This window comes from Narcine bancroftii, chromosome 1 (genome assembly GCF_036971445.1).
Source record: "Narcine bancroftii isolate sNarBan1 chromosome 1, sNarBan1.hap1, whole genome shotgun sequence".
Lineage (NCBI taxonomy): Eukaryota > Metazoa > Chordata > Chondrichthyes > Torpediniformes > Narcinidae > Narcine > Narcine bancroftii.
In genome coordinates, this window is record NC_091469.1 from 152,506,947 (window position 1) to 152,526,764 (window position 19,818).

A 19,818-nucleotide genomic window follows, 5' to 3' on the forward strand; every position below is an offset into this window, starting at 1 on the left:
GCGCCATCGGGGGTTTCCCCTTCTTCTCAGCACCAGGCTCAGAAGCCCGCGCTGGGGGACCAGGTGACGCCTGAGTGACGATGGCGCCTCCCAGCACGGTTCTCAGCCAGGTCCAGGCTGGGAGTACAAGTCCAGCCCGACAGCCAGCAATAAACCAGTTGTTCTGCTCACTGAGCTCAACCCGTCTGGTTGTGTGTTCTTTCAGTAGCAGTGTAGCTGCTGTTACAATTGGTGACCCCGACTGTTTCAAACGTCTTTGAACCCAACATGAGTGAACTTGGGATCAGTGCTATAGCCGTCAAGCTGCCTGACTTCTGGGTTCAGGAGCCAGAGACTTGGTTCAGTCACGCGGAGGCTCAATTTCACCACCGCCAGATTTCATCCAACACAACCAAATTCTACCACGTGGTCGCCGCCGCCAAACGTGTGCTGCACCTCGTTCAGTACCCGCCCAAGACAAATACGGGACCATCAAGCGAGTGCTCACCGGATCCCTCGGACTATCCATGCTGCTCGGATGCTGCACCTCAACGCCTTAGGGGGACAGGTCCCCAGAGCTGATGGACAAGATGCTCGTGCTCATGGGTGATCACACCAACTTCCCACTCTTTGAGCGAATTTACCTCGATCATCTGCCCGATGACATCCGGCTGTTACTGGCCCAAGAGAGCTTTTCCGACCCGAGGAAGGTTGCTCAGAAGGCCCAAGTACTATGGTTCGAGCGATTCCGGGAGAGCTTGGCAGTCCAGCAGGTCACGAGGCACAGGCTTGACCACACCAAGCCTTCCCCAAGCACTGCTGTAGTACACCCGGCCCCTGCAGCAGCCACCCAGAGCATAACCAGGGGCACAGCATCCGCTCTGGGCCTCTGCCTCTAACACCAGCGCTAGGGAGCCAAGACTCGGAAGTGTCGTCAGCCCTTCTCGTTCCAGGGAAACGAGCAGGCCAGTCGCTGTTAATGGCTGTGGTGGCTGGCCAAGGACACAACCTCCTCTACCTGCGGGACTCAGTCAGCGGCTGGCGCTTCCTCGTCGACACTGGGGTCCAGATCAGCATCATCCCGGCCACGGCCATCGAGTCCAGGAACTGACCTCAAGGACTTCCCCTCCGTGCAGCCAACGCAAAAGAGATCCGAGCGTATGGGAATAAGACAGTCCACTTCCAGATCGGCCGGTGAAATTTCTCGTGACGGTTCATCATCTTGTCCCTTCCAACCGCCATCCTGGGTGCCAACTTCCTCCTCACCCACGGCCTCCTGATCGACATTCAAGGTAGGCGCCTGGTACCCTCTTGGACTTTCCAGGCCGTTCGCCTCGACGCCTCCTGCACAGAGCAGCCACAGATGGTCACATTCAGCACGCCCAGAGACGCGTTCCAGTGAATTCTGGACAAGTTCTCGGCCCTCCTCAGGCCACAGTTCTCCGCTGCCTCACTACATCACGGAGTGTTCCACCACATCCCCACCCAGGGTCCACCGATTCACGCCAAGGCAATGCCAGCTCCCGCCTGACAAGCTCCAGGTGGCGAAGGAAGAGTTTTCGCATCTGCTGGAGCTGGGGATCATTCGGCACTCCGACAGCCCATGGGCCTCGCCGGTCCACCTGGTCCTGAAAGCCTCCGGCGGCTGGCGCCCCTGCGGAGACTATCAACGGCTCAACTAGGCAACAGTTCCTGACCATTACCCCATCCCACACATTAAGGACTTTAGGGCCAACCTGCATGGTGCGAGGGTTTTCTCCAAGCTTGACCTGGTGCGAGTGTATCACCAAATCCCGGTGCACCCTGAGGACATACCCAAGACAGCCATCATCGCCCCCTTCGGCTTGTTCGAATTCCTTCACATGCATTTTGGGCTAAAGAACGCCACTCAGACCTTCCAGTGCCTCATGGACTCAGTGGACAGGGACCTGGATTTCGTCTTCATTTACTTGGACGACATCCTCATTGCCAGCAGGGATCGGGCGCAACACAAGGCCCACCTGTGCGCCCTCTTCACCCGGTGGCCGACTTCAACCTCACCATCAACCCAGCCAAGTGCCAGTTCGGGAAAGAGTCCATGCAGTTCCTTGGCCATACCATCACTGCTGAAGGAGCCACACCTGCTGCTACGAAGGTCGCCGCTATCAAGGAACTCCCACGCCCGGACAACCTCAAAGGGCTGCAGGAGTTTGCGGGTATGGTCAACTTCTATAACCGATTCATCCCAGGAACCCCGCGCATCATGCAGCCGCTATTCAACCTCATCACAGCCAAGCACAAAATGCTCACCTGGACCCCAAAGGCCTGCAGTGCATTCAATGCCACCAAGGACGACCTCGCGAAGGCTACCATGCTCACCCACCCGCACACCGACCTGCATATGGCGCTCTACATCAATGCCTCTGCTACAGCCGTCGGCGCTGTCCTGGAGCAGCAGGTGAATGGACAATGGAAGCCGCTGGCATTCTTCAGCCGGCTTCTCCGCCTACCAGAGTGCAAGTATAGCACCTTCGACCGTGAGTTACTGGGCATGTACCTGGCGGTGCAGCATTTCCGCTATTTCTTAGAGGGCAGGACTTTTACCATCTTCACTGACCATAAACCCCTCACTCAGGCGCTCGTGATTGCAAAGGATCCCTTGTCAGCCCGTCAGCAGTGTCACCTCTACTTCGTGTCGGAGTTTACCACCGACATTCTGCACAAGGCGGGGAAGGACAACGTGGTCACTGATGCACTCTCACGACCGGCCATCTGCGCGCTGACACCTGGCCTCGACTTCAACCAGCTTGCTCGGGACCAGAAGTCCGACGAGGAGATGCGAGCCTTCAGGACTGCCATCACGGGCCTGCGGTTCAGAGACCTCCCGACTCCTAGTGGCAAATGCACCGTCCTGTGTGATGTCTCCATGGGCACCCAGCTGCCAGTGGTTCCCCAGCAGTGGCGCAGGCAAGTCTTCCATCACATCAATGACCTTTCGCACCCATCCATCAGGTCCACGGTTCATATGGTGGCAGAGCGGTTCGTCTGGCATGGGCTGAAGAAGCAGATCGCGGGCTGGGCCAGAACATGCACCCATTGTCAGATCTCCAAGGTGCACAGGCACACCAGGGCGCCCGTGCAAGAGTTCAAGCACGTCCAGGAACGGTTCAGCCACATTCACGTGGACATAGTCAGGCCCTTACCAGTTTCCTGGGGCAACTGTTACTTGTTCACAGTGGTAGACTGCACCACTCGTTGTCCTGATCCCGGATGCTTCCATGGACTCCTGGTCCCGAGCGCTGTTGCACGGTTGGGTTGCCCGGTTCGGCGTTCCAAATCACCTCACCAGCGATCGGGGCACCCATTTCTCCTCTGCGCTCTGGGCACAGCTCGCCAACAGGTTGGGAATAGAGCTACATCGCATCATGGCCTATCACTTGCAGGCCAATGGGCTGGTCGAGCGTCTGCCACCTTAAGTCGACACTTATGGCCCGACTCAGCCGGTCCTGACTGGGTGGACGAACTGCCTTGTGTGCTCCTGGGCATCCGCTCCACGTCAAAGGAGGATCTGCAGGCGACATCAGCCGAGCCGGTCTACAGCACACCGCTGGCACTGCCCGGTGAGTTCATCAACGCACCTCACAACCCCCAGCGGTTGCCGCATGAGCTACTTCCCCACCTCCGGGCCCACTTGGACTCCTTTGCACCCCCACCGCCGCCCAGACACAGCACACGGTCATCTCCGCAGAGTACGTTTTTAATTCGGTGGGGCCCACCCGCGGCACCACTGCAGAGAGCTTACGAGGGGCTGTACAGGGTTGTCTAGCATTCATGATCTACGTTCACGCTGGACATCAGCAGCAGACAGGAGCTGTTTATTGTGGACAGGCTGAAGCCAGCTCACCTTGACCCCACCGAACCATTGATTGTGGCCCTGCCCAAGAAGCGAGGCCGCCCAGATAAAAAGGACATTGGCGCCGGTTCTGGGGGGGCTGTGTGGCGGCATACCACAAGGCAGGCTAACCAGCCCTGCTTGTAATCCACGCGGTGGGGCAGCCGGCTAAAATGGCGCCATCGGGGGGGGGGTTTCCCCTTCTTCTCAGCACCGGGCTCAGAAGCCCGCGCTGGGGGACCACGTGACACTTGCGTGACGTCGGCACCTCCCAGCACGGTTTTTCAGCCGTGTACAAGGCCAGGGAGTGTAAGTCCAGCCCGGCAGCCAGCAATAAACCAGTTTTTCTGCTCACTGAGCTCAACCCGTCTGGATGTGTGTTCTTTCGGTAGCAGTGTAGCTGCCGCAATAAACCCATCTTTACTTGGCATCCTGACTAATATTAGGGTTAGGGTTATTAATCTCTCAACCAAAATTAGATTTCCCTGTCATGAAATTAATCTTGTGCACAAATGGGCTATTGAATTTCTTACATTAAAGAAAGGCCATACTCCAAAGTATTAGCGATAAAGCATCTTGAGATATGCTGGATCACAAGAGGCAGATCTAAAGTGTTTAAATATTTGATTCAGCTGTACAAATTTCTCCAACTATAACGAAAAGAGGAAACGCTGTCAACACTCAGCATGTCAAACAGCAGCCATGGAGAGAAACAGCATTGGTGTGGATGAGAAAGGTCTTCATCAATCCTGATGGGAGTCTGAGTTATAGAGCATGGGAACAGGTCCTTTGGCCCAACTTGTCCACAGCAGCCATGTTGTCAAGGAAATGACATAAAAATTGGAGGAGCTTTCAAAGCTTGCAGAGGGATCGGGACCTGCTGGAAAAATGGGCTGCAAAATTTAATGTGGACAAGTGGCACAGTTGGTGCAACGCCTTTACTGCCCCAGCCATTAGGACCAGGGTTTGAATCCCAAAGGGCCTTGGATTTTAATGGGCCACTAATCGTATCAAAGGTTTGGACCCAGAGCTCAGATTGCCGATAGTTTGAACAGGAGTCTGTGCTACTGCAGAGGCTGCTGGGAGCTCTGGAGGCAAATCTATGGACATCTATGCCTCTGAAGGGACTCTCTTTCGCTTCTCTTGCTCTTGGTTGGCGTAGTGGTTAGTGCAACACTGCAGCAGCACCAATGATTGGGATTGGGTTTTGAATCCCACCCTGTGTGTAAGGAGTTGGTTTCCTCCCAATGTTCAAAACATACCAAGGGTTGTAGGTCAAATGGTGCAAATTGGGGAGCACAGACTCGTGGGTCAAAATGGCTCATTACTGTAGTGTATGTCTAAATTTAAATTTAATTTTAAAAGTTTTAAATTAATTTAAAAACATTAAGTGTGAGGTGTTACATTTTGAAAGGACAAACCAAAGCACGGTAAATGGTAGGGCACTACAAAGTGTGACAGAACAGAGGGATCTGTGAGTACAGCTACGGTATAAACCTCTGTTATCCGGAATTGGAGTAACTGGCAACCTAAGCAACCGGCAAAATATTTGCGGAAAATAAATATATAAAAGTACAGAAGTTTAAAATTGGTGTGTCATGCCATTAGTTCACCAATCATGCAATACGCAATCTCAAGCAACCGTAAAATTTACTTATCCGGCACCTAACGATCTCTTTAGGTGCTGGATCCCAAGAGTTCTCCTGTACATAATTCCCTGAAAGTGGAATCACATGGTCGTAGAGAGTTTTTGGTACATGGACCTTCATAAATCAAAGTACTGTAAAACCCACTTTATTTGGCACCTATGGGGAAATCGCAGATGCCAGAAATGTGAATTTTCCGGAGGTCTGAGACTCAATGTCTAATACACCTGCATTAAGAATACATTGTTTAAAAGACAAAAGATAGTGCAAAATGTAATTTGGGAAAAAAAGTACTGTTGCCTTTAATTCTGTAAAGTTCACTTTAATCAAGTAATTCCTGTAACTTACAAAATTTAAAATTTGAACCCTGGTTGCTGGCACTTTAACATCATTGCGCTAGACGCTATGCCGTTATTATGAACTCCCTCCCCCAGATAAAGCCTAATATACCGAATACTTTTTAAAAAAAGTCTCTTACGAGGCAGGGATGGGGAGACACTTGAAGAAAGTTGCCCCAGTGGTGAGCAGCATCGACTGGCTCTTCATCCTGGTGTCCCAGACATGCCCTCAGCGCAACACGACACACCTCCATGCCAGTGTCCTGGTCAGGCCTTTGGCGCATCTTTCTCATGCCAACAACCCAACTCACCTCCACGCAGGAGGCAACAGCAAAAAGAATGTACGTGCATTGAGGGGCATTGCTAGTTCAGCAGGGCAAACCTGCGCTTGACCAACAAATTCTCAGCGCTCCCCACGCGGTCAGTCTGCCCAGTCTTATTTATTTCAATCATATCCATTTTTTTACTTATTTGTGTATTTATGTGGGTCTTTTATTTATTTCTTTGAATTTTTTTTGCTGGTTGTTTGAGGTTCCAGTTGATTGAATTCCAGATGATGAGGATTTTACTGTATTGGAGCTGGGATGTGATGAGAATGTTGTACAAGACATTGGTGGGGCCAAATTTGGAGTATTGCGTGCAGTTTTGGTCACCTAACTGTAGGAAAGGATTTATACCCTGGAGATTTGATAGATGTATACAAAATTATGAGTATAGAGTAAATGTAAGTACACTTTTTCACTGAGATTCAATGAGATGCAAACCAGAGAGTGAAAGGGAAAATGTTTAGAGGGAACATTCTGGGGAATTTCTTCACACAAAGAGTGGTGGGGGTAGGGAACATGCTGCCAGCTGAAGTGGTAAATGTGGGCTCAATTTCAACATTTAAGAAAAATTTGGATAGGTACATGGATGGGAGGGGTATGAAGGGATATGGCCTCGGTGTAGGTCAGTGGACAAAGCAAAATAAGTTTGGCACAGACTAGAAAGGCTGAAAGGTTTTTTTCTGTGCTGTAATGTTCTATGGATATCCATCCAAGCTAGTCCCTCTTGCCTGCTTTTACTCCATTTCCCTCTAAGCCCTTCTGAACCATGTACCCATCTAAATGTCTCTTAAGTATCATTGGTGCACCATGGAGTACCATGCACAGTTTTGGCTCCCTATTTAAGAAAGAATATAGTAGCGTTGGAGGCAGTCCAGAGGAAATTCACCAGACTGATTCCTGGGATGAGAACCCACCCCTATCACAAGAGGCTAAAGACATTGAAATTCTCTAGAAAGATGATCTTAATGCAACATACAAGATCAGAAGGGTGGACATTGAGATACTTCCATAAGTGGAAGATTTCAAACAAAGGGATTTAGTTTCTAGATAAGGAGGCAGTCTAAAACCAAGAGATTTCTTTGCTCAAGGGGATTGCGATTGCTGGATCAATGGAGACATTTAAAGAGGAGTTTGATCTGGGAATGAAGGGCAATAGGGAACGTACACAGAAGAGGAGTAGAGGCCTGAGGCAGCTCACTCACGATTGTGCTGAATGACGGATAAGCTCGAGGGACTGAGTGGCCCACTCCTGGTCCAATCATCTTCAATCCTGCATCTCTCTTTGTAACGGTTTTGGATGGCTGGATCAACCAGTTTAAGGCGGTAAAATGTGAGAATTTCCCCACATTTTGGATTAAGAATTCAGTTGGTTGCTATGTGTTATAGGAGGGGATTAGTTACGAAAGCTTTCCTCAAGCTCGCATTGCCAAAGTGTGTCTAGAAGGAGCGCAACTATAAATAAGATAGAAATAGGAGAATAAGGAAAATGTTGGATGTTGTAGGAATGTTGTCTTATAAAGAGTTGAAAATAAGAAAACAGAAATGGAAAAGGAGGAAAGGTAATGATGGAAAAACGGAAAGAGAAGATAAACAAAATATAAAAGGGCTACGCTGAACTATATGTCTTTAAATATAAATGGAATACATAACCAAATTAAAAGGAAGAAACTACCAAATTTAAATGAATAAATGTATTCCATAAGAAAAAAATAACATATTGGTTAAGAAATAATATTGAAATATTCGAACAAGTATAGGAGCCTTACATTAAATACAATAGCGAAAACCTACCGGGGTCAAACATTACCTAAGTTGATGGAAGGAGAAGGAAAGAAAAGAATGGACTCAGTAGAATTTCTGGTGTAATTTTGTTGAATGACAACATTGTCTGACTGGCTTAATGCAACCTAGATTGTATACCTAAAATGGATGAGAGGGGGGGATGGGGGTTGGTTTGGGAGGAAAGGGTGGGGGGAAGAAAAAGTCACTGTATATGTGTGAAAAAGAAATAGTGTATATCATGGCTAATGTGATTTATGGTGTGAAAAATAAAAAAAATTAAAAAAAAAAAAAAAAAAATAGAAGGAGCACAACTGATTAAGATTCAATGTCATTCCCCTTACTCACCAGACAGCTTGCCCTTTTCTTCTGTATCACTGTCACTGTCTGGCCTGTTGTTGAAGCTCTCAATGTCAGCCAAAGATTGCCCATAATGGGTGAGCTCTTCATCCTCGTTCAGGTTGTAGATGCTCTTCTTTGTGTAGATGCGCTGGAATGTCAAGAACAGCAGATAAGAATCTAAAGAGGATTGAGGTGCAAGGGATGGATCTAGGATTGGAGATTCACAAACCATTCAAAATACCAAGACAGGTTAACAAAATCCAAGCATCGGAACTAGGCAGAACCACAGTTTGGCACAGACTAGAAGGGCCTGTTCCTGCGCTGCATGGTTCTATGGTTCCACTGACGCTGCTCTTGTTCTCCAGGCCAGTCTAAAGGAGGACAAAGAGAAACAAACTGCTGGAAGTTCTCAGAGGGTCAGGCTGCACCTGTGGGAAGAGAAGCTGAGTCAACATTTCAAGTCACAGATCCTTTGTTGGAACTGAAGAGGAGAGAAAAGCTGAATGAAGGTGTGGGAGGTGGGGGGGGGGGGGGGGGGAGGCTGAAACCAGGGTGACCATGGGGATAGGATGTAAACCACCTTCACCAAACCATATTATTTTCTTTGTTTAAAAGAGTTTTACCTGTTGCTCCAGAGAGAATCTCTTTGCCATCTTCTCATCTTCCGTTAACTTTGTGTCGTATTCACCGAACCTTTTGTCAATAAATGTATTTGCCTTCCCCTTGTTCCGGTACTCTTTTAGCAAAGTCTCTGTGCGCTGTGGGTAATGGGAATAGTAAATGAAACATTCTGCCAGTAAAAATAGATAGAGCAATGTTCAGGGATATACAGAAGTGCTGGAGAAGCTCAGGAGATCACACAGCATCAAAAGGAAGCAAAGGGTAACCAACATTTCGGGTCCAAATGTTGGTTACTGTGAATGCTACAGGTCCTGCTGAGTTTATCCAGCTCTGTAGTATTCCACTATAATCACAGCTACTGCAGACTTCCCTGTCTAAATCCATCACAATATTCAGCTGTTTACTTATATCCAGTTTGAATAAACCCAAATCTTTAACCAGATGCTGCACGCAGGAAAATGGCAGCAGAATTAAGATTACCCAGACACCTCCTCGGTGCTCTCTGATCCCACAGTCAGCTTTCTGGTTCACCATTTGATTTAATGAAGAATTAGAACATGCAGAATAACGAACAAAAAACCAACTGTTGGAGGAACTTGGCGGATCAGGCAGCGACTGTGGAGAGAAAGCAATCGGTGACATTTGTGGACTACAGAAGATCTTGACCAGAAACTTCTGTCTCTTTCCCCTCACAGATGCTACCTGACTTGCTGAGTTCCTCCTGCAATGTGTTATTTTTTTTTTTAAATCTCTCCAGATTCTACCATGTGCAGCCTTTTGCACCTGCATGAAGAATAGATTTTTTGGATAAAAGTAACAAAAATAAGGCCTTTAGCCAAATTATTCACATGGAACAAGCATGGCCCATTTGCCTACATTTGATACGTAGTGGTTAGCGCAACACCTTTACAGCACTAGCGATTGGGACCGGGGATCAAATCCTGTACTCTCTGTAAGGAGTTGGTACATTCTCCCCATGTCTGGGTGGGTTTTCCTCAGGGGCTCCAGTTTCCTCCCACTGTTTGAAATATGCTGGGGGGTGTAGGTTGATTGAGTGTAAATTGGATAGCATGGGCTTGTGGGCCAAAATGGCATGCTACTGTGCTGCATGTCCAAATTTAAATGTAATTTTTTGTTTAATTCTTTTAAAATGTTAATGTTTAATTTTAATTTTTTTTAAAATTCCTCCAAATCTTTCCTGTCAACGCACTTGTCTAAATGTGTTTTGAATGTTACACATGTCCCTGCTTTTACCACTTCATCTGGCAGCTCATTCCACACACCAACCACCTTGACTCAAGGGAACAAGATATTGGCACCAGGAATCAAGAGGGTGCTGAGAGCAAGGGATTCCAAAGGGCCTCGGACGCTGAAGGCTTACTTATCATATCGGAGGTTTGGATCTGGAGCTTGGGTTGCCGATGGTTTGAACTGGAGTCTATGCTACTGCGGGAGTGCTGGAAGCAAATCCACGGACACTCAGTGTCTCTGAAGGGACTTTCTTGTGCTTCTCTAGCTCTTATGAGCAGCACAGTTGGTGTAGCAGTTAGTGCAATGCTGTTACAGCGCCAGCGATCGGGACTGTGGTTCAAATCCCACGCTGTCTGTAAGGAGTTTGTACGTTCTCCCCGTGTCTGTGCGCTTCCCCCCTCCTTGAAGAAGGACTCAGGGCCGAAATGTTGGTTGTATACCTTTACCTCCCATGGACACTGCGAAACCTGCAAAGTCCCTCCAGCATTTTTGCAACTGCAGACTTCTGTGTTTCACTGATACTCAGAAAGCAAACTGCACCACTCAGGAACAACGTTGTCTGTGATTTGCTGCTATAAATGTCTGTCCTGGCTGTCCTAAACATTTCAGTTCATGTTAATTGTACACATCAGTTAAGCAAAAATTAAACAAATAAAAGACTATGTTAGAAGTAAAACACTGCAGACACTGGTTGAAGTAAAAACACATGCTGGAGAAACTCATCAGGTCAGCGTACTTTATGTAGCAAAGATAAAGATACATAACCAATGTTTCGCTTGAGCCCTTCATCAAGGTGTGACAAAATTTTGGCAGATGCCCAAACAAAATGGTGGGCAGGGGCAGGGTGGGGGAAGAGCACATTCCCAAAGGTGGGACGTAATAGGTGGATAAGGGAGAGGGGGCACACCAGCAAGTAGGAGGAGGAGGATTGGCTCTGTGCATGAAAGAGGTGGAGAACTGGAGGAAAGAAGACAAGAAGGAGAACAGACAGCAGGCGAGCAGAAACCGGAAAAGTCGATATTAATGCCATGTGGCTGGAGAGGGCCCAGACAGAAAATCAGGTGTTGTTTCTCCAATTGATGGGTGGTCTTGGTGGGATAGTACAAGGACAGACATGTGATTATGGGCACAGAATTTTTTTTAAAAATATTTTATTTTTGATTTTCAAAGACTCATACAAATCCAGAACACAATCTTACTCAACAATGATATATTATATTCAGAGCCTTTTCCCTAACCCCCGCCACCGCTCATTCCTCTCCCTTCCATACCCTAATATCACAAGGAAGAGATTATTTACATTAAACAAAAAAAAATCTATAGAGTCACAGACCCTTAAAGGAACCAAATATAAAAGCAAACTAACAAAGTAAAATGAAAAAGACAAAACAAGAGCAGGTCGTCACGACCCACTTCATTTATCTCAATCATTTTACTATTAGCACGGATTTCTACCTTTCTTCTATTTGGAAGAGGTGTAACTATATCTGCGTACCTATCTGCTGCAGATAAGGCTGCCATACCCCAACTAATGGGTCATATTTCCTCCTTAAATTGTATGTGATTTTCTCCAGAGAATACAATTCTGCATTTCGTACTCCATTGTGTACTATTTAGTTGGGAGTCGGACTTCCACATGACCACTATACATTTCCTGGCTACTGCCAAGGCGACCTTCACAAACAGAATTTGGTACTTGGACAGTTTAAAGCCCACGTCCATGATGTTTCCCATAAGGTACAATCCTGGATCCTGTGGAAATCCACCTTTGTAATTTTTTTCAGAACGTTCCCCAGATCCTCTCAGGAGGATGAGCAGGCCACAGAATTAAAGTGGTTGGCCGCTGGCAGATCCCTGTCACTGAGGTGAACAGAGCGAAAGTGCTCAGCGAAGCGATCTCTCAGTCTGTACCCAGTCTCTCCGATGTTACAGACCACCACAAAAAGAGCACTGGATGCAGTAGATGACTCCCACGAATTCACAAGCGAAGTGTTGCTTCACTTGAGAGGTCTGTATGCAGCCCCAAATGGTGGTGAAGGAGCACATGTGTGCGCAGGTATGGTACTTCCTACAGCCACAGGGGAAGGTGTTGGCAGGGGGGGTGGGGGGGTGGGAGACAGGCTCTGAATGTTATGTACCATTGTTGACAGAGATTGTATTGTTTGTTTGTTTGGATTTGTGTAAGTCTTTGAAAATAAAAAAATTCAAAAAAACGATAGGCTTTTGAAGAATAGAGGGCGGCACAGTTAACGTAGAGGTTAGTGCAACGATATTACCCTAGTGCCAGCAACTGGGGTTTGATTCCTGCACTCTGTAAGGAGTTTGTACGTTCTCCCCGTGTCTGTGTGGGTTTTCCACGGGGGCTCCAGTTTCCTCCCACCGTTCAAACATACCAAGGGTTATAGATAAATTGGGCGACACGGGCTTTGTGGGCCGAAAAGGTCTGTTACCATGCTGTTTGTCTAATGGTCACGTGGTAAAAGGAGACAGGTGGAGCTGAGTCCATGGCCAGATCAGCCATGAGCAGACTCGAAGGGCCAGATGGCCAACTCCTGCTCCTAATTATGTTAAAACACAAGAAAGTTTGGAGGGATAAGGGCTAACACAGACCAACAGGATGAGCTTTAATGGCCAATTTGGTCAGTGTGGATATTGGGACGAAGGGCTTGCTTCCTTGCTGTAAAATTCTGACGGTGACAAGTGGATTATTTACCAATTTGCAAGAATGCAGGAAAGGAGCATGGAGCAGCAACTGATCAGACAGCTCCCACGAAGAGCCAACTCAGGCACAATGGATCAAACATCCGTGCTCCAGAATGAGCTTGTCTAAAATTAGAAACACTTACTCTTTTAATGGACTTGGATCGAGAAACTCCAGGCAGACCACGTTCACGGTTTCTCTTTCGGCCAAAGACAGAGAACTTCTGTTTGTTTATTTTCACCTCAAACGGATTCAACTTGATATCTTGTGTGGATTTCTTCTTTCGGATTTTATCCGAAGCAGTTTTCTTCTGGACTTTCCCCATGTTTCACAGCTCTGAGTAAATGCAAAAAAGAACCCATTGCAACACATATGTTTGCTTTCATATTCAGCTTCTCAGTGCCTGAACCCAAGATTTGAGGCAGCACAACTAATGTAGTGGTTAGTCCAATGCTGTTGTATCACCAGCAGATTCAAATCCAGCGCTGTCTGAAAGGAGTTTGTGTCTGCACCGGTTTCCTCCCCACTAAAGCATATAGGGGTCATAGATTAATTGGTGTATTTGGGGAAGGCATGGGCTCATTCCGGATCTCTTTGCGTCCATCTCAAGAGACAAGCTTTCCACCGACATAATATACAAACCCACCAACTCCCACAACTACCTGGAGTACACTCCCTCACACCCAGTCCCCTGCAAGGATTCCATTCTCTTCTCTTAATTTCTCCTTCATATCTGTTCCCAAGATGAATCTTCCAATCCAGATCATCTGAAATGTCCACTTTCTTCCACAAACATGGCTTTCCCTCCACCAGCAACTCAGTCCTCACCCACATCTCCTCCATTTCTCGCTCATCTACCCTGGCCCCCTCTGCCCCAAGGTGCAACCAACACAGGACTCCCCTTGTCCTCACCTACCAACCCACCAGCCTCTGCCTCCAACATATAATCATCCAGAATTTCTGCCACTTACAGACATGATCCAGACACATCTTCCTCTTTCCTTATTTCTCTGCCTTCTGTGGGGATCTTCCTTGTGTGCTTATTCCTCCCCAAGAATCGGCCTCCCGGAACCTTCCCCTGTGGCCGTAGGAAGTGCCACACTTGTGCCCACGCATCCTCCCTCACCACCATTCAGGGCCCCAAACATATTTCAAGTGAAGCAAAACTTCACTATGTAACCGCAGGAATTATCTCCAGCATCTGGTGTTCTCTTTATGGACTCTTCTACATTGGAGAGACTGGGCACACCCTGGGAGGTCACTTCGCCGAGCACCTTCTGTCCGCATTAGTGATAGGGATCTCCCAGTGGCCAACCATTTCAGTTCTGTGTCCCACTGCCATACTCACATCTGTCCATGGTTTCATGTATTATTCCACCAAGACCACCCGTAAATTGGAGGAACACCTGATTTCTGTCTGGACACCCTCCAGCCAAATGGCATTAACATCGACTTCTCTGGTTTCTGCCAACCTACTCTCCATTCTCCCTCCCTTCCCCCTGTCTTCTTTCCCTCGGCTCTCCAGACCCTTCCCTCTCTATTCAGCCATCCCTCCTCCCCCTGCTTGCTGCTGTGCCCTCCATCCCTTCTCGCAAATGTCACCCCACTATTCAAACAGGGAGGGAGGCATCAGAAAGGAAATTATAGACCGGTTAGCCTGTCAGTGGTTGAGAAGATGTTGGAGACACAGTGATAAGAGTTAGTAGCTGTCTTGATGCAAGCGACCCAGGGTTCAATCCTGATCTCGGAGGAGTTTGCGCATTCCCCCTATTTCCTGCAGGTGCTCCTGTTCCCTCTCACAACCCAAAAATGCTGGTTAATTTGCTGAGTGTTTAGGTGAGAATTTGGGGAGAACAAAAAATATGATTCATGTTGGGTGGTTAATAAAATCTGTGGGCTGGAGGGCCTGGTTCTGTGCTATATCTCCCTGTGACTATTCCAAAACTTGTATGGAGACAAGAGTTATGATAGCCTTTTGTTCAACATCTCCTTGTTGCCCAAGTTGTCGAGCCAAGTTTGGCTGCATTTTGCTCATAACCCCTCTCCCCAAAACCGTCCCTATTTATTCATCTGTCCAGTAAAAGCAGATAATGCTGGAGTTACTCAGTGGATCAGGTCACATCCACAGGGAGAGACAAGCAATAAACCTTTTCTCAGAGCCGACTGATTTTCAAAAGCCTTGGATGCTGCATTTCCGGTTTTTGAAAGTAAAGAGATATTCCCACACCCACAGGGTGTTGAACAGGCAGAATTCTCCGCCAGAGGAAACTGGTGAAAGCTAGGAATGTCTTAAGCCGCTTTCAGGTGGAATAGCTGGGAGAATGCATCTCCGCACTCGGCTGCGGGTGCATGCGAAGCAACATTCAGGTGGCAGCGCTGAAGGTACTGTTCTGGCACCTGAAAGGTCAGCAGTGGGGAGAGGTGCCATGGAGCAAAAGCCGGCTCCTGTTGACTGTGGCCATAGTCCGGCCGGCTTTCAAGTGCCGAGGGGGAGAATATACTTAACCGAGGAGGATTGGGGAAGTACTCCTCGGGTCAGCGTTCTCCGCTTTCAGGTGGCCTCCCATAGCCACATTTGGGTATTTTAGGCGGCTTTACATTGGGGATATTCTGGCCACCTGAAACCAGCTTTAGAGAGAGGTTGATTAATCCCCAGGCCACGAGCGTGGGGAGAGAGGAGAGGTGCGATGCTGGGGTGGAGGATCAGCCACGATTCTGTTGGCAGACAAGGCTGGAAGGGATGAATGGCCCCCCCAATTGAAGGAACAATCAGGGGTAAAGCCCAAGGGTCAGGACACATCAATAGGAAGGCAAGAGGACTAAAAGCAGGCGCATAGGCTAGCCCAGAACTCCATGGACTAGCTGGGCCGCAGGGGCTATTCTCCTGGCACACCTGAAGAGGGCCCAGAAACACTGTACACAAGAGAAGGTGGGGAGGACAGGTCAGGAGCTGACAGTGGTGGGGAAGGCAGAGGGATGGGGGAGCCTGGGGGAGGGGGGCCCTGGGGGCGCCGGGGCCCTGGGGGGCCCTGGGGGAGGGGGGCGCCGGGGCCCTGGGGGAGGGGGGCGCCGGGGCCCTGGGGGAGGGGGGCGCCGGGGCCCTGGGGGAGGGGGGCGCCGGGGCCCTGGGGGAGGGGGGCGCCGGGGCCCTGGGGGAGGGGGGCGCCGGGACCCTGGGGGAGGGGGACGCCGGGGCCCTGGGGGAGGGGGACGCCGGGGCCCTGGGGGAGGGGGGCGCCGGGGCCGAGAGGGACTCATGCCCAGCTCGGGACAAGGACATCGCTCCCCTCCGGTACTAGGCCGCAGGCAGCGCCGCCGCTCACCGTCACCGGGTTACCATGGAGAAGAATCCGCCGCTCCGAGTCCATGCGCTGTCCCCCCAAGACACAAACCACACACGCTCTCGCGATCCTTAACTTCCGCTTCCGGGTTCCCGACCGCTGGAGCTCCGCTGCTTTTGTAAGGGGCAGAGATGAACTTCCTGGAGAGCTGGGGTTCCGCCACCTTTGATGGGGGCAAGCGGGGCTGCCTTTGGCGTTGGAGCTCCGCCATCTTTGATGGGGGCAAGCAGAACTTCCTCCTCCTTTGTTCGGGTCAAGCGGAACTTCCTGGGCAGCTGGGAGGGGCAATTTGTCTCAAATCCAACCTTGGTTGCTGCAGAATCTGGCTATGAAACAATGGCTGCTGCCAGAAGAGGAGAATATTACAAGCAATGCATAGTTTTATTTCAACATAAACGTTACTCATAAAATTTGTGCAAGAATTACAAGATTCCTTCATTGACATGTCATAAAACAGATGTAATATTACATGTAATTGGCTTTCGTCTGCTGCAAAGCAGACAGATTCACCATCAGCCTGAAGCCGCCCCTCACGTTCAGAGAAAGAGATTCAAAGGAGAGTTGCCTCAGTCACTGAGTGTCCGTGCATTCGCCTCCCGCAGCCGCACAGAGTCCAATCCAAAACCACTAAATCTGAGCACCAGATGCACACTTCCTCCATGATCAGGAAACCTTCGGCATCCTCTTGCATCCCTGTTCCAATACCTGGTACCCCATCAGCCAGTCTCCAGCGGCCGGTAGCCTGTTGTCAGCCCTTCAGACAGCTTGTGTGTTCTTTAGCCACAGAGCCCCTCACTGGTCTGCTGCGATGGTCACTGTTTCAAACCTGAGCCCTTCTTCAAGGTGTGAGTAAAAACCAGGCAGGCGCCACGGGGTGCATCTCCCAGAGGCTACTCTTTTCAATTTCCCACCTATTCGCTTGTTGGCATGTCTGCCAATGGTTTCGTGCACTGCCAGACTGAGACCACCCACAAATTGGAGGAACAACACTGAAGAAGGCACGGATGGTGTAGTGGTTAGCGCAATGCCTTTACAGCGCCAGCATTCAGGACTGGGGTTCAAAACCCATGCTGTCTGTAAGGAGTTTGTACGTTCTCCCAGAGTCTGCGTGGGTTTCCTCCGAGGGCTCTGGTTTCCTCCCACTGTTCAAAACATACTAGGAGTGTAGATTAATTGGGTATAAATTGGGCCAAAATGGCCTTGTTAGAAACAGATTTTACCTTTAAAGAAATTGCTCGAGACAAATATTGAGAACAAAGAACATTTATTATAACAACAATGCAAAGTTGGGTGCTTCCCCTTACCCTGGGAATACACACATACACTGGGGCTCACCCAACTTTTATACAGTAAATTTCAGTATCAGAATACCCTCCCCCTTACATTCTTCTGCCCCCTGGATGGGTTTGGCAGAGGCAATCCTTCCTGCCTACGTGCAGTTTCAGTATACTTGAAGGACCAGGGGGTATCCTGTGGGTGTCCCATCATGTCATTGTCCTTATTCACACCTTCCTGATTCTCGGAACTACAGTCTCTTGGTAAGTAGAGTTGGCTCATCCTGTCTAGGGTTGGCTAATTTAATATGTATAAATCTGTGAAAGGTTAACTAATTAGATATGTAGGACTTGGTACTTCTGTCTAGGGCTAGGAGACCCTTATCTGATCCAAACTACCTCAACTTCCTACATTCTATTGTTCCTTACCACTCCTTATCTTAGTCTTATGGTGGCTCTTGTCACAAAGACTAGAAGATTCTTATGTTAATCGTGCTGACTCTGCTTTCCTGCATCCTAATTCCCAAGCTCATCCTGCTTGTACTGGTTACAGCCATTAACTGATGTATGAATTTCAGTTTCCTTCATGTTCATAATTTTAGATCAGTTTTCCCATCTCTCACAGCCTGTTACCCTTCTGTATGTCTAAATTAAATAAATTAAATTTCTCATATTCCGTCTGGATACCCTCCAACTGGATGGCATTAACATCGACTTCTCCGGTTTCCATTAGCCGCCCCCCCCCCCCAACCTATCTCTCTGTCTCTAGCTTCCCTTTTCCATCACCTTTCCTCTAGCTCCCTCTCTCTTCCCTTCCCCCCACCCCCCATTTCCTTACCCTCACAGAGCAAACCTGCTCTTCCCCCAATCAATTCTTACCTTTCCTTGTTCCTGTCCTCCTATTAACACCTGATGGTCTGTACTCCTCCCCCTGCCTTCTCTTCCCTTCTCCCCCTGCCCTTTCTTGTTATTCAGACTTTTTAACAGGCCCCAAAAAATCGGTAATATCTGTTGCTGCGAGACCAGATGAGTTCCTCTAGCATTTCTGCATTTTTACTGCAATCACAGTGTCTGCAGACTTCAGTCTTCCACTCGAGTGGTCTAAGGGTGTCTCATTAAACGTTTGGACCACATCACCAAATCTGAATGTCATTCAACGCTGATTGGAGAACTGGGTAAAGAAATGCTTTAAAGACATATGATGATCAGTGAAGGTCGGTTTGAATGAACAATGGGCAGAGACATAAAGGTCCAATTTCAAGATCCTAAGAACTCTGGTTAGAGTAGCTTCATGAGTAACATGTCATCACTGGGGGTGTGACCCTCCAAATTACCAGGGAGGGTAAATTCCAGGGAATTTGGACTGGTGTGTAAGTCCCAGAAGGTCACTCCTCGCCCATGATGTGAAAAGGACAAGGGGAAGGACAGGACCTCCCATGTTGAGCTAACAAAAGGCTATAGGCCTGAAACGTTGGTTTTTGATCTTTGCCTCCGATGGACGCTGGGCGACCTGCTGAGTTTCTTCAGCACTTTTGTGTTTTTACTACAATCCCAGCATCTGCAGACTTCCGTGTTTCACCCCATGCAGGGTTGGAGAGGTATCAGGGATCCAGGCCTGGAAATGAAGCTGGAGAACACATGAAAGGATAGCAGGGAAGGCCATTCTTTCTCCCCCACTGATGCTGATCGATCTGCTGTTTCTCCAACAGACTGTTTTTAGCTTCAGATTCCAGCATCTGCAGTCTCCTCAGTGTCCCCTTTATTTTTCAGAATCAGAATTTATCGTCATGAACATGTCACGAAATTAGTGGATTAAAAAAAAAATTTAGACATACAACACGGTAACAGGCCATTTTGGCCCACGAGACTGTGCCACCCAATTACACCCAATTAACCTACACCCCCAGTGCATTTCAAATGGTGGGTGGAAGCCAGAGCCTCTGCAGAAAACCCACACAGACACAGGGAGAACATACAAACTCCTCACAGACAGCGCAGGATTCAAACCTCAGTCCCGATTACTGACGCTGTAAAGGCGTTGCACTAACTGCTACACCAGCTGTGCGGCAGAGTTACTGCTCAAATATTGCTATAAATTACATTATAAAATTAAATAAATATTTGTAAGAAAATAGGTGAGGTAGTGTCTGGTTCATTGTTCATTCAGAAATCTGATGGCAGAGGGGAAGAAGCTGCTTTTGTGCCTTTGGATGCTTGTCTTCAGGCTCCCGATGGTAACAGAGTGAATAGGGCATGGCCTGGGTGGCGGGGGGTCCATGAGGATAGAGACTGTTTCCTTCAGACTCCGCCTCTTGTAGACGTCCTTGATGGAGTGAAGTCTGGTGCCCT

At 48.6% G+C, this 19,818-nt stretch overlaps 1 protein-coding gene across 1 annotated transcript in view; it reads right to left on the reverse strand.

Moving 5' to 3' along the window:
- The window catches only part of nop14 (NOP14 nucleolar protein homolog (yeast)), an 89,885-nt gene extending 73,494 nt beyond the window's left edge, over positions 1 to 16,391 (reverse strand). Inside the window, exons 1-4 of the mRNA XM_069942000.1 lie at positions 16,178 to 16,391; positions 13,000 to 13,190; positions 8,905 to 9,039; positions 8,288 to 8,429 (exon numbers count right to left, since the gene is read on the reverse strand). Of these exons, the coding sequence (XP_069798101.1) occupies positions 8,288 to 8,429; positions 8,905 to 9,039; positions 13,000 to 13,179 (457 nt within the window). The 5' untranslated portion in view covers positions 13,180 to 13,190; positions 16,178 to 16,391. The remainder of the gene's footprint in view (positions 1 to 8,287; positions 8,430 to 8,904; positions 9,040 to 12,999; positions 13,191 to 16,177) is intronic.
- Between the last annotated feature and the right edge of the window lie 3,427 nt (positions 16,392 to 19,818).